Genomic DNA, 15821 nt, shown 5'->3' with positions numbered 1-15821 from the left:
ACACACCTTGACCCCCGCTCTCGCAGCACGGAGTGTCCCTCGGGGAGATGTGTGCATGTGTGTACTCTAACAAATGGCAGCCAATAACCCAACAGTCACTGCTCACTGTCAATAGTTATTATATATTCACCCTATGGAGGGAGGGGCTACCAGTATGGAACGCCGTTTGGGTCTTTCCGTGTCAAAAAAGATACACGTCAAATAACACTATTTGACACGTCTAATAAGCTTTTTGACCAATTAGCACCTGAATATGTCACAATGATTTAAGATTTAAGACAATATGTCGCATGTCACAATAATTTAAGACGTTCAAACATTTTTGACGTAGTGTAATCAATGTGTAATAACTATCACTCGTATTTCATATGTCACAATGATTCACCGATATGTATGCTATGATGCTGGTAAAGTTTTGTGTCGCGCCCGTCCCGCTCCCACACGAGCGCAGACACACTTCCCCAAGCTCTGGACAGTGCTGGTCCGAAAAAAAGGTACCAAGCTGATGGATGCATACAATGTTCTTCCCCCAAAACATAGCAAAACGACATCTTAGCTAGCTATAGTTAGCTAGCTAAGTGTCATCATCTAAAATAACCATAATTTATAAGACAGTTCTTATTTGATTAATGGTGGTCGGACCCACCTATGTGAAGCTAGCCACAATAAGGATTAGCCACAATAGTGGAATTTGCGGTTTGCCTTGATCTCAATGAAAGTCTTGCAAATAGTGGAATCATGCCTTAATGGAATAGATCATGCTAAACAAGGTTGGAATGTTGTTTATATAAAATCAACAAAGACAATAATGTATTAATTTGACAAAAATCTGTTGATCACACTGGATGTATTAGACTTTAGAATTACATTGGGGGCATACGTATTTCACTGTACAGCCTTACCTGTGGATTGTGGATCAATGACGTGGTGTATCAGTCTACTCAGTGACACCCAGAGAACATTAGCATTGTAGCTCTTATTGCGGGACTCTGAAACCACTGTGAATTGAGCCACATTTACTGTACCAGTCAACCTACTATGTATATTGAACACTTTTCCAGAGGAAAAACAATACAACGTGGATGTTTTGGAGCCTGATAACTCTTGAGGACTTTTGGGAAAAAGCACTTGGGTACTGAGTAGGCTGATACCCCATTTCAATGATCCCCAATCGTTAGATAAGGCTGTATAGTACAATATGAATGTCAATAGGCTGACTGGTACCCCATTTCATTGCTCCACATTCCAACACTCCAACCATGTTTAACATTATCTAGTCTAAATATAGCATGATTTCACCAATTGTAACCTTCTGCATCACTTTCAAATAGGTACTTTTATGTTGAAACCAAACCGCAAATTCCACTATCGTTGCGAATCCTTATTGTGGCTAGCTGCACAGCACGTGTCCTGGTCTGGTCAAGCCATAGTAGCCAGATAAAGCTAGCTGGCTGCTTATAGCGTTAGTTTTGGGCAATAGGGTTAAGTAGCAGGCTAGCTAGTTATTTCAATAGGAGAACAACAAGTGGCTAGCCAGTACTTACTCACATGGATTCCTAAATCATTGCTAAGAATATAGAAAATTACTTCAGTTTCTTCTGTTCATTGTTTTCAGGCTGGTTGCATTGGTGCTAGCTAGGTACCTAGCTAAAGCTAGCTAGATACCCCAAAAGTTGCTGATAACATCTGTATCAAAGATATTTGCAAACATTTTTGATCCTGCTCGTTTGATCCTGATCTAATTTCAAATGCTCACAGATGTTTTCTCATTCGGTCGAACAAATAATGCCTTATTACCTACGCAGTATTGTACAGCTTTGACAGTGATCGTAATGGTGGCGCTTGGCTTGCACTTGCAAATTCAGCACACACAACATTCTATAATAGAATTGTGTTATTTGACATGTCAAATTAAAAGCTTATATGATGCGTCAAATAGCGTTATTTGACGTGTATCTTTTTTGACACACAAAGTCCCAAACGGCGATCATATACCGGTAGTTAGATCTTCAGTCATGAGTCATTCACTTACAGATTTGGTTCTCTCAAATGTCATTTTTTTTCCCTCTGGGGTTGAGACCTCTCGCTGTTTGGATTTGAAAATCCAGCCGTTGTAATGGAAGGGGGGGGGGCTGTGCGTGTGGTTGTTTGAGTGAGAAAGACAGAGGGGAGACAACCAGTAAAAGCACAGCCCCCTTCATTATTGAAGCATTGTGCCGATAACATCAAAGAGCCATTCCAGACTCTGAAGTCAGAAGGACTTTGAGAGTTAGGTGTTAGCCAGACTAGTGAAATGATTGAGTGTGACAGATCTAGGTTTATGGCTTTTTACATGGAAAAGAGAACAACAATGTCGTTTATAACATACAGATCGCAACATTTTGAATGAAAAAGTAAATGAAGTATATGGGACTCTGCATGGTCATAATCTGAATTATCTGCTATTATAATAATTTCTAATTGTCCAATTTGAACAAAAGCAACCAAATAGTGTGCTTGGGGGGTTAATAAAGATTTCTAAATGTACTATTTTGCATGTGTACTTTCTTGATGGTCCTGTTGTAATCTTTGTTACTTGAAGCACACACACATTGCACCAAATGTGGATCTAGTGTTCGTCTGCCGATTTGTTAAGCGCGCTGTGTTTTATGGACCACCCGTTGGTGGATGTCTGACTGCTCACATTTTCACAGATTCTACTTGTTAAATTGGTGCGCTAATTACGCTCTGTTCAAAGGTGCAAAGTACTCTCAACCAGCCAATGCTATTGGTGTGTCTGAGCCCTTAGATAGTGGAAATTTATGCCTAAAGTGTTTGATATTTATTGTAAAAAGCTATTTGTTTGTCCAGTTACTTAGAAACACTTAGTGATAGTTCAATCATAACTGGATTGAAATCTGTGTTTTAAACTGATATCAATATCTATTTAGACTGCAAGACCATTGGCAACCATTAAGATATAGATGTACACAAGCCCAGTGAGTGAGCGGGTGAAAATAACTTGCTCTCTGGGGCCTTGGCAACCTTTGGCCTCCTGCCTCTCGTTTTCAGGAGTTTTCTTTTGTACTGACCAATGGGCTTGGGGCTATTAACAGCCCCTCTCTTCTCTCTCCTGTCCGGATCTTGTTTTGATTCCTGATACTTTTATTGGGTTTGTCTTAAAGGAGAAATTCCTGTTCTGCACATACTGTTTTACCTTCTACCCCTATGTTCCTTTATCTTCCGTCCTGTGGGGCCACTGAGTGACCCCCCCCCCTCCATGACCAATCCGCCTCTGGTGAGGGCTACTGACCAGTCTGTCAGCCTTGCTACACCCCATGAACCTGGCTGCCTGCTGCAGCTGCGTTTGGGTTGAGGGATGGAGGGGCCCAAGGTATCCAGCTGGGTTGGAAGTCCTGGTGGGGGCAGGTCTGGGTCCGGGCCCAGATGTAGATGGTTTAGGTGAAATAGAGATGTTAGCTAATGGGGGAAGGGAAGGGCACAGGAGCTTCTGAGGAACAACTCCTTAGGCTTCTCTCACAGGTTCCAAATAAATGCTTTATGAGTGTTTGTAGGGCTGTCGCGGTGACTGTATTACCGCCACACTGGCAGTCATGAGTCATGACTGCAGTCAAATTCCATGTGACCGTTGAGTCACTGTAATATCCTCTTATGTACTCTGGACATGCAATGGTAGTACCTAACTCGCTAATGACCATCAGGTTGCTAATGGCCTGGTACTCGGGGCTCTATTGTCCCTCTAACCACTCTGACATCAATGTAAATGCAATCCAAAATCACATCACTGCATATTACCCATGGAAGAAAAACATACAACAACAAAAAAGATTTAAGATGTCTTTGGTACATAATCGGTCTATCCTATGCTCCAAAATTAAACACATTTTAGTAATCGCCTTTTTGGGTGTGGACTGTGTTATTATGCATAGCCTACTGGATGGACTGGGTACCTTTATGAAATGCTCCAAACTTTCTATCCATGAGTCAGGGAGAGAACGTATAGGCCTAGGTGACGCTGTTGGTTCACTGATTTGTGCAGGACGGCTTACAGAGTTTGCCTACAATTATAGTGAATTTGTGTTTTATTTTAAATAGCCTAGTAATAGGGCATTATTTTATAAAGAATATGCTGACACATTAGCTTCAAAATATCTCACCACCATGCGTTTCCATCTTATCCTCTCTCTTCTTCATTCCTTTCTTGAGCGTGCAGAGATGGGAGCTGTCAACAGTTTATTTAAATATGTTTCGTTGTTAAAACAACATGTTACTTACTATTGATGTTCCCGAACCGATTCCACTTGGTTTCCTAAATAAAGCACTGGGTAGCTGCAGGAACATGGTTGGGAGAGCCCATGGCATAAAGAGTTTGGGTGGAATATCACCTGTTGCACGTGTGAAGTGAAATAAGTATTCTTATAATCCCAGACATTTCTATATGCAATCCTGTGTGAAAGCAGAGTTTTGATGGTTACCACTAAAAAGTGGAGGATCCCAGCTGCTACTATATTTATTTCTCAGCTGCTTGGCTATAAAACGGAAGTAGCCTGCCCGGCATGATTTAAACTGCGGGAAAGCAGCCTCCATTCACAATTCGAGTGCATCTGGACGACCTTCTATTTGCCCCTGTTCTTACCTATTTGATAATGGGCCATTCTAAATAAAGACACATTTTACGTATTAGTGAAGAGATTAAATTGAGAATAGTCTGATGGGTTAAAATATGATTACTTGATGAGAGAAGTGTGCAGCCTGAGGCAAAGAACAGATGCAATATTATTTTGCAACTTTTTCAAATAGCCTATAGTTGCATCACTCAGCCCATTATAAACTCAGCAAAAAAAGAAACGTCCTCTCACTGTCAACTGCGTTAATTTTCAGCAAACTTAACGTGTAAATATTAGTATGAACATGACAAGATTTAACAACTGAGACAAACTGAACAAGTTCCACAGACGTGTGGCCACCAGCTGCATTAAGTACTGCAGTGCATTTCCTCCTCGACTGCACCAGATTTGCCAGTTCTTGCTGTGGGATGTTACCCCAAATAGGGATTGATTGAATATGTCTGTAAAAAACACACCAGCCAGCTGGTCTGCGCATGCTCTGAAGACGCGGCTAGAGATGCCGTCTGGGCAGGCAGCCTTGCGAGGGTTAACATGTTTAAATATTTTACTCACATCGGCCACGGAGAAGGAGAGCCCACAGTCTTTGGTAGCGGGCTGTGTTGTTGGCACTGTATTGTCTTCAAAGCACGCAAATAAGTTGTTTAATTTCTCTGGAAGCGAGACGTCGATATCCACGACGGGGCTGGTTTTCCTTTTGTAGTCCATGATTGTCTGTAGACCCTGCCACATATGTCTCGTGTTTTGAGCCGTTGAATGGCGACTCCACTTTGTCTCTATACTTGACACTTTGCTTGTTTGATTGCCTTATGGAGGGAATAACTACACTGTTTGTATTCAGCCATATTTCCAGTCGCCTTGCCATGGTTAAATGCGGTGGTACGTGCTTTCAGTTTTGCCCGAATGCTGCCATCAATCCACAGTTTCTGGTTAGGGAAGGTTGTAATAGTAACAGTGGGTACAACATCTCCTATACTCTTCCTTATAAACTCGCTCACCTAGTCAGCGTATATGTCAATGTTATTGTCTGAGGCTACCCGGATAGACTTAACCTCTCTAGGACCGGCGGGACGAATTCGTCCCACCTACGTAACAGCCAGTTGAATCCTGTGGCGCGATTTTCAAATACCTTTGAAATGCTATTACTTCAATTTCTCAAACATATGACTATTTTACAGCTATTTAAAGACAAGACTCTCGTTAATCTAACCACACTGTCCAATTTCAAAAAGGCTTTACAACGAAAGCAAAACATTAGATTATGTCAGCAGAGTACCCAGCCAGAAATAATCAGACACCCATTTTTCAAGCTAGCATATAATGTCACAAAAACCCAGAAGACAGCTAAATGCAGCACTAACCTTTGATCTTCATCAGATGACACACCTAGGACATTATGTTATACAATACATGCATGTTTTGTTCAATCAAGTTCATATTTATATCAAAAACCAGCTTTTTACATTAGCATGTGACGTTCAGAACTAGCATACCCCCCGCAAACTTCCGGCGAATTTACTAACAATTTACTAAATTACTCACGATAAACGTTCACAAAAAGCATAACAATTATTTTAAGAATTATAGATACATTACTCCTCTATGCACTCTATGTCCGATTTTAAAATAGCTTTTCGGTGAAAGCACATTTTGCAATATTCTGAGTAGATAGCCCGGCATCACAGGGCTAGCTATTTAGACACCCACCAAGTTTAGCCTTCACCAAAGTCAGATTTACTATTAGAAATGTTTGATTACCTTTCCTGTTCTTCGTCAGAATGCACTCCCAGGACTTCTACTTCAATAACAAATGTAGGTTTGGTCCAAAATAATCCATAGTTATGTTCCAACAGCGACGTTTTGTTCGTGCGTTCTAGACACTATCCCAATGGTAAATAACGGTCACGCGCACGGCGCATTTTGTGACAAAAGATTTCTAAATATTTCATTACCGTACTTCGAAGCATGTCAACCTCTGTTTAAAATCAATTTTTATGCCATTTTTCTCGTAAAAAAGCGATAATATTCCGACCGGGAATCTGCAATTAGGTAAACAGCCGAAAGAAAATACAGCACGGGGTCGAATCGGGCACGCGCCTAAGCCCTTTGTCCTCTGATCGGCCACTTGGCAAAGGCGATTATGTGTTTCAGCCTGGGGCTGCCTCGACATCGTTCAGGTTTTTCCCGGGCTCTGAGAGCCTATTGGAGCCGTAGGAAGTGTCACGTTACAGCTAAGATCCTGACTCTTCAATAAACAGAAGCAAGAACAACAACACCTTGTCAGACAGGCCACTTCCTGCATGAAATCTTCTCAGGTTTTTGCCTGCCATAGGAGTTCTGTTATACTCACAGACACCATTCAAACAGTTTTAGAAACTTTAGGGTGTTTTCTATCAAAAGCCAATAATTATATGCATATTCTAGTTACTGGGCAGGAGTAGTAACCAGATTAAATCGGGTACGTTTTTTATCCGGCCGTGCAAATACTGCCCCCTATCCCCAACAGGTTAAGCACGGGCGCTTCCTGTTTTAGTTTCTGTCTATAGGAGGGGAGCAACAAGATGCTTGTGTACTGCAATCGATATGCTGATGGTCAGATTTGCCAAAACGAGGGCAGAGGAGGGCCTTGTATGCATCGCTGAAGTTAGTTGCAATGGTCGAGCGTGTTACCTGCTCGTGTACTGCAATCGATATGCTGATTTGAATTTAGATAGTCTTGTTCTCAAATTAGTTTTGTTAAAATCCCCAGCTACAATAAATGTGGCCTCAGGGTATATGGTTTCCAGTTTGCGTGAAGTTCCTTGATGGCCGTCTTGGTATCCGCTTGCGGGGGGATATACACGGCTGTGACGATAACCGAGGAGAGTTCTCTTGGGAAATAATACGGTCGGCATTTGATTGTGAGGAATTCTAGGTCAGGTGAACAAACGGACTTGAGTTCTTGTATGTTGTTACAATTACACCATGAGTCATTCATCATGAAACATACACCCCCGCCCTTCTTCTTACCGGAGAGATGTTTGTTCCTGTCGGCGCGATGCACTGACAATCCCTTTGGCTGTACGGACTCCAACAGCATGTCCCCAGCTAGCCATGTCTCTGTGAAACACGGTGTGTTACAATCCCAGGTATATCTCTTTGGAAAGCAACTCTTGCCCTGATTTCGTCAACTTTAACTATAGACTGGACATTAGTGTGTAATATACTCGAAAGCAGTGGGTGGTGTGCGCACATCCGAAGCCTCACTAGAAGACCGCGCCCTCTCCTCCTCCGGCTCTGGAATCAGTTCAAATGCCCTGGGAGGTGCAGACAAAGGATCCGCTTTGGGAAAGTCGTATTCCTGGTCGTTGTGCTGGTAAGTTGAAGTCTCCTCTGATATTCAATAGTTCTTCCCGGCTGTATGTAATAACACTTAAGGTTTTCTGGGCTAACAATGTAAGAAATAATACATAAAAAAACAATACTGCACAGTTTCCTAAGGACTAGAAGCGAAGCTGCCATCTCTATCAGCGCCATCTTGTGTAATATTCAGAAAGTGTTTCAAAACCTATACTAAGTAAGGTATTTGATTGACTATGATTCTTCTGTAAAAATGCAAACAACTATTCGGAGACTATTTCAAAATGTAGATAACCTCTCTCAATAAGATTTAGTACAGACCAGGCCTGACACAAAATGTGGAGAGAGTACCTTTGACAACAATTCAGTGAATGCAACAAGTATTAGAGAGAAAATACAAAGCACAATTGTTCAGACAACTTTCACTCTCCTCTCTCTCCAGTCCTCCCTCTTCCTCCTCGCTCCACATCTCTATCCCTCCAATCATCTCTAACTCCACATCACTTCCCTCAGTTTCACTGACCTGGAGGGAGGGGAGCAACAAATGGGATACAATTGTGGTCAGGAACATACATCATCTCTCTCCCTCTCACACGCTCTCTCTCTCTCTTCCTTCCTCTCTTTTTCTCAACCATACACATACTCTCTTCCTAATAATCACCTCTTAGGAGTTTCCATAATAAAAGCCCCCCCCCACACACACACACGCACTAAATAGTATCATCATGATGCTGTACAGCACATCTGTCAATTATTTTATGAAGCCATTAGTGGCCAGATTGTTTCTCAGTTCATGGTGTGCATATGTACAGTACCAGTCAAACATTTGGACACACCTACTCATTCCAGGGTTTTTATTTGTTTTTACTATTTTCTACATTGTAGAATAATAGTGACGACATCAACTATGAAATAACACACACAGAATCATGTAGTAACCAAAAAAGTAAATATATTTGAGATTCTTCAAAGTAGCCACCCTTAACCTTGACGATAGCTTTGCACACTCTTGGCATTCTCTAAAGCAGCTTCATGAGGTAGTAACCTGGAATGCATTTGAATTAACAGGTGGGCCTTAAGTTATTTTGTGGAATTTCTTTCCTTAATGCGTTTGAGACAATCAGTTGTGTTGTGACAAGGTAGGGGTGGTATACAGAAGATGACCCTATTTGGTAAAAGACCAAGTCCATATTATGGCAAGAACAGCTCAAATAAGCAAAGAGAAACAGCAGTCCATCATTACTTTAAGACAAGGTCAGTCAATACAGAACATTTCAAGAACTTTGAAAGTCGCAAAAACCATCAAGCGCTATGATGAAACTGGCTCTAGTGTGGAACGCCACAGGAAAGGAGGACCCAGAGTTACCTCTAATGAACTAATCCTCTGCAGCCGAGTTACCAGCCTCAGAAATTGCAGCCCAAATAAATGCTTCAGAGTTCAAATAACAGACACATCTCAACATCCAACTGTTCAGAGGAGACTGCGTGAATCAGGCCTTCAAGTTCGAATTGCTGCAAAGAAACCACTACTAAAGGACTCCAATAATAATAAGAAGAGACTTGCTTGGGCCAGGAAAGACAAGCAATGGACATTAGACCGGTTGAAATCTGTCCTTTTGGTCTGATGGGAGATTTAGGTTCCAACTGCTGTGTCTTTGTGAGACACCGAGTAGGTGAAGGTATGATCTCTGCGTGTGTGATTCCCACCGTGAAGCATGGAGGAGGAGTTTTTGTGACCCAAGCCCAACGGATAAACAAATGACTAATCTCCATTTCGGTGGCTAGTTAGCTAGTTGTCTGTATGGCTAGTAAGCGAAAGTGACAGCTGAGGTTGACGCTTCGCGAGCGCAGCCTATATTTACCGCCACACACAACTTTTCTTGCCTAACAGGCTGGCTAGCTAGACACAGATATTATTGTAGAAAAAAAGGCAGTTTACGGCCACTATAGTAATTTTAAAGAAGGGCGTTTGATTGCAGCTATGGGTTCTAAAGGGTTAAATGGATTTATTAAACTTTTTTAAATGTAGATGTTCCAAAGGCGCACATCAGCGGCTTGTATGCGTGGAGTCTTTTGAAATGCTAAATTTGTTATATTATTTATGATCAGTCAATTACTGTGACACCGGCAGTCATTTGCATGACCATAGCCGTCGGACAAAATTGAATGACCGCCACAGCCCCAAATGTGTGTATGTTTGGGTGTACTGAGTGTTTATTCTCTGTCATCTCTCCGCAGAATGGGAGCGCTGCTTGGGCTGACGAGAATGACAGTGGAAGAGGAAGAGGAGGAGAGGCCTCCAGAGACTTTGCTAAGGTACGTATCTGGTCAGGAGCACATTATGGCTGAACCAGGCTTTGGTTAGCACTCAGAACACAACAGGTCATCAAATACCTATCTAGCAGTAAAGAAAGAATGTTATTCATCTCATAGAGAAGATCACAGGCCAGATTTAATATAATGAACCCTTACTATTTATTAGTAGTGATTGCTTGATGATACTTCCTGCTTTCCTTTAGTTAGCCAATTTGATTAGAAGCAATTCAATAAATACAAATGCATGTTGGACTTGAGTGCTATATTTAAAAGTATCAAAAGATAAGACTGACTGAAACGCAATGGTTTTCACCTTCAGCTGTATGAGCTTGACAGTGACCCCAACAGAAAGGAATTCCTGGATGACCTGTTCACCTACATGCAGAAAAGAGGTAAGAAGACTGACTTTAGAAAGCAACTTTCCCCTACTACTTCCATTTAGACTTTATTCATTTCCTCTTTTATGTGCTATGGTTCACTTGTCGAGATACTGAAATTCTCACAAAGGGTGTGTCTTGCTTGTATGATTCACAACACCATAGTTTCTCTTCCACTTTCAGTCGCATGCAAGCACGCACACACACACACACACACACACGAAACGAGCCCTTTCTCAGAGAAAATAGTAGTCAACTAGAAAAGACAAATTATTGAACACTGTGAATCCTGTTTTGCGGTGTTAAAGGTGTTCAGGGCTTGTCAGGTGAGATCAGTCTCCGGGTGTCCCCTCTGAGGGACACACACACACACACACACAAAACAAGCCTTTCCTCAGAGAAAAGAGTAGTCAACTACTGTAAACGGGATTTACAGTGTTCAACAGTTTTAAGTCCATTTTCTAATGGACTTAAAACTGTTGAACACTGTAAATCCTGTTTCGCTGTGTTGAAGATGTTTGAGGGCTTGTCAGGTGAGATCAGTCTCCTGCTGTCCCCTCTGACCACACACACACACACACACACACACACCGTCTCAGACCTGAGAGAACCTGTTTAGGCTGTGACTAATTCACTAAGCGCAAAGCCTGGAAGGCTCCACAATCAGTCTGCTTTCTAAACATGGCCCCTCAAATGAGAGAGACCACCTCAGACTAAAGAACTGCTAAGGGATAAAGGGCTCAGTTCAAGCCAACCTGCAAATTGCAGTATTTTATAAACACAGCTTTTTCCCTGTGGTCATATCACATTTTCAGAATGCTTTTAGCTCATGTTCAAATGCCAGGTACACTCCTCTCCATATGTATTTGGACAGTGAAGCAAAAAAAAATTTATTTGGCTCTATGTTCCACCATTTTGGATTTGAGATCAATTGTTTCATATAAGACATAAGTTTTTCGACAAATTCACTAAGTGTATTAAAGTAGTCAAAAGTATTTGGTCCCATATTCCTTGCACTCAATGACTACGTCAAGCTTGTGACTATCAGCTCGGATGCATTTGCAGTTTGTTTTTGTAGTTTCTGGTTATATTTTGCGCAATAGTGGTGATTCATGTGTTGTCATTTTGGAGTCACTTTTATTGTGAGTAAGAATAGAATATTTCTGAACACTTCTACATTCATGTGGATACTACTATGATTATGGATCATCGTGAATTAATTGTGAAAAATGTTCGGTGAGAAAGTTAGAGGCACAAAGAACATTACTTCCTTTTCAGTCTTTCGTTTAGGTTAGTATTGTGGAGTAATTACACTGTTGTTGATCCATCCACAGTTATCTCCTATTACAGCCATTAAACTCTGTAACAGTTTTAAAATCACCATTGGCATCATGGTGAAATCCCTGAGCAGTTTCCTTATTGTCCGACAACTGAGTTAGGAAGGGGTATCTTTTTGTAGTGACTGGGTGAATACTTCCTCAAGGCACTGTACCATAATGAATTTAATGGATTGGAAATGATTTTCCCACTGTAGCTACTGGCTTTCTGTGACTTTACACTATAAAGTACTACTCAATTCCTAATTTTAGGATTGAATACCCCATACCCCTGCAAGGCTTGTAAGGAGAAAGGGTTTGTTAATTAACTTGTAACAAATAAAGAAGAACATTCACATTTAGCATGGTCAATTTATAAACACGAATAAGAATTGTATATAACATTTGTTTTTCAAATGAAAAAGTTTTATATTGAGAAGTGACGAGATGAGCATCTTGTGTGTGAGCGTTATTTTTCAAACCAGTGATAATTGGTAATAGTTATATTGGGCTAATTTTTTAGAGTTCAAGACACCTTTGGTAGATTTGTAGTAGGCTACAGAATTAGAGAAAAGTTGTTTCTCTGAACCTCAGGCAGTAGGCTCAAACAAGCCTGTTACTCTCCCTAGTCAGAGGCAGCCTGCTTGTCTCAGACCAGCAACCGATACTCCTTATTTATGTTTAGAAAACAAATTTGAAGGCCAAACTTGTGGGGATAAAACACTCAACCTAATCACCATACTAATTCTTCCAGGGGGTGAGGGGGGCATATGATGTTCCCCCATGATGAAAGGGGGCCATGACTGAAAAGGTTTTAGAAGCACTGAACTAGCTAATGATTAGCACAAATACAGATGGGCAACCCCATGTTTCTGCCTGTTTATTTATAGCCACTATGCTGCATCATTTGGGCTACAGGTTATAGTGCTTATTGCTGAATAACACACCAGTCTGATAATATGGACCAGGGGGAAATTATATTCTAATGGTGTCACCATTTTACATTAATTTTGGAGTAGAAATGTCATCAGGGCTGCGTTCAGTACAAAAACATGTAATGCAACTTTCAATTAAATGGAAACGGGGTGTTCTGAACGACCAGTTGAAAAACAGGGAGGGATTCTGTTGTGGGTTCAAAATGCACCACTTCACTTCAAATATGTCACTCATTGCTTCAAGCCACACCTCGGCACACCCACCAAACGGAGCAAATTTAGGCTGTCTTGGTCTAAGGAAGTTGAATGTTTTGGGGAAACGTCATTCAATACAAACTGTTACGCAACGTAGCAAACATTCAATCAAACCCCAGAACTGACTTTCTCAGTCGTTCTACCAAGAAATTGTCAAGCATGGTTCCTTTCTGAACTGTTAGAGTTAGACCAACAGTTTATAGTAATACAGAAATGATTGGTATTTCAGTTGTGGTTGGGATATATTGATCAAATTATCAGGAAAGTTTTGGATGTATTTTCCCTTAAGTTCACCAGAAACATTTCACAGCTATTTCTTGTTTTATTATTCTGCCCCTAGAAGGGTGTTGACCCTGGAACCTATTAACCCTGAACACTCATAATATGCAACACAAAGTTACGCACTTGGCAAAACCTAACACAACCAAAACATACTGCAAATGAATCTGAGTTTGTAGAGTCAAAAGCTTGATGTAGTCATTGTATACTTGGAATGTGGGCCCAAATATTAAACTTTTGACTACTATAATACACTAAGTGAATTTTGTCCAAATATTTGACTGTCTCAAATGGGCGGACTAGATACATAAAGAACTTGCATTTCTAAACGGTAAAATAGATTTGTATGAAAATACCCTCAAATAAAAGTTGACATTCGGTACTGTTAACTCGTATGAAACATTTGATCTCAAATCCAAAATGCTGGAGTATAGAGCCAAATGTAAAATGTTAGTTTCACTGTGTGTGTGTGCGTGTGCGCTAAGATACTGTCAAAACATTGCCACGGCGGCTGCCATCGACTCCGACCCTAAGACAGTCAAATGACTGAGTGCCTGTAGAGAGAGCCTTATGTGTGTCCTCACAGCCAGTGAAATCAGCGGTAGCTAGTGACTCCCCTCCCTGGTCCCTGGGCTTGGCCGGCCTGGCCTGGCACGTGTGTTTAGATGTCTTGTTGGGGGATGATGTATTAGTTAGAGAGGGAGAGGATCTGTCATTGGCCAGTTAGCATGTCACTGCTCTGACAGTGGGGAGTGGAAGGCTGACCCTTGTACTATATTGGTCAGATGGCAATCTTCATCAAGCCGACTAAAACGCTGGATCGTTGATGATGATGACTTAATCAGTTATTTTTTTGTGGTTTCCTTTTTTATCCGCTCATACTGCAAGTGTGTTGTTTTCAACCAGTCAAGTTCAATCTGGTTTCATTCATGGGGCATCATTTTGTTCAGAACACGGTGCCAGGATGAGTTTCAAAATCGAATTTGTTTCGTCACATGCTTAGTCCACACCTGTTGTTTATGAACACTGAAATGCTTACTTACAGGCCAAATGCAGTGAGATAGAAATGGAGAAATAATAGAAAAGTAAAACACGTAATAATAGATATACAACAATTAACTCATTGGGCTATATACAAGTGGTACCAGTACCGAGTCGATATGCAGGAGTACAAGGTACTAAAGGTGTACAGTACCAGTCAAAAGTTTGGACACACCTACTCATTCAAGTGTTTTTATTTTTTTACTATTTTTCTACCTTGTAAAATAATAGTGAAGACATCAAAACTATGAAATAGCACATATGGAATCATGTAGTAAAAGACCAAGTCCATATTTAGTAAAAGACCAAGTCCATATTATGGCAAGAACAGCTCAAATAAGCAAAGAGAAACGACAGTCCATCGTTACTTTAAGACATGAAGGTCAGTCAATCCGGAAAATGTCAAGAACTTTTAAAGTTTATTCAAGTGCAGTCGCTAAAACCATTGAGCGCTATGATCAAACTGGCTCTCATGAGGACCACCACAGGAAAGGAAGACCCAGAGTTACCTCTGCTGCAGAGAATAACTTCATTACAGTTAACTGCATCTCAGATTGCAGCCAATAAATGCTTCACAGAGTTCAAGTAACCGACACATCTCAACATCAACTTTTCAGAGGAGACTGCTTGAATCAGGTCTTCATGGTCAAATTGCTGCAAAGAAACCACTACTAATGGACACCAATAAGAAGAGACTTGCTTTGGCCAAGAAACATGAGCAATGGACATTAGACCAGTGGGAATCTGTCCTTTGCTCTGATGAGTCCAAATTTGGAATTTCTGGTTCCAACCGCCGTGTCTTTGTGAGACGCAGAGTAAGTGAACAGATTATCTCAGCATGTGTGGTTCCCACCGTGAAGCATGGAGGAGGAGGTATGATGGTGTGGGGGTGCTTTGCTGGTGACACTGTCAGTGATTTATTTAGCATTCAAGGCAAACTTAACCAGCATGGCTACCACAGCATTCTGCAGCCATATATCATCCCATCTGGTTTGCGTTTAGTGGGACTACCATTTGTTTTTCAACAGGACAATGACTCAGAACACACCTCCAGGCTGTGTAAGGGCTATTTGACCCTGAAGGAGAGTGATGGGGTGCTGCATCAGATGACCTGGCCTCCACAATCACCCAACCTCAACGCAATTGAGATGGTTTGGGATGAGTTGGACCGCAGAGTGAAGTAAAAGCAGCTAACAAGTGCTCAGCATATGTGGGAACTCCTTAACCTCTCTAGGAGGTGAGGGACGCTACCGTCCCACCTGGTCAACATTCAGTGAAATTGCAGAGCGCGAAATTCAAAAATACTTAATTCAAATATTTAACATTCTTGAAAATATG

The 15821-nt window shown here is 41.3% G+C and overlaps 1 protein-coding gene across 4 annotated transcripts in view; it reads left to right on the top strand.

Annotated features, from left to right (window-relative positions):
• Positions 1 to 15821, top strand: part of LOC115167307 (AT-rich interactive domain-containing protein 3B) — a 77417-nt gene that overhangs the window by 28586 nt on the left and 33010 nt on the right. For all 4 annotated transcript variants that reach the window (XR_003870468.1, XM_029721611.1, XM_029721610.1 and 1 more), the window contains exons 3-4: positions 10203 to 10280; positions 10600 to 10672. Coding sequence is in view for 3 of the 4 variants with exons in the window: in XM_029721611.1 (XP_029577471.1) it covers positions 10203 to 10280; positions 10600 to 10672 (151 nt within the window). In the remaining variant the exon portion in view is untranslated. The remainder of the gene's footprint in view (positions 1 to 10202; positions 10281 to 10599; positions 10673 to 15821) is intronic.

The sequence above is a fragment of the Salmo trutta genome, chromosome 29, assembly GCF_901001165.1.
Source record: "Salmo trutta chromosome 29, fSalTru1.1, whole genome shotgun sequence".
NCBI lineage: Eukaryota > Metazoa > Chordata > Actinopteri > Salmoniformes > Salmonidae > Salmo > Salmo trutta.
This window is presented reverse-complemented; position numbering and strand designations above follow the sequence as displayed.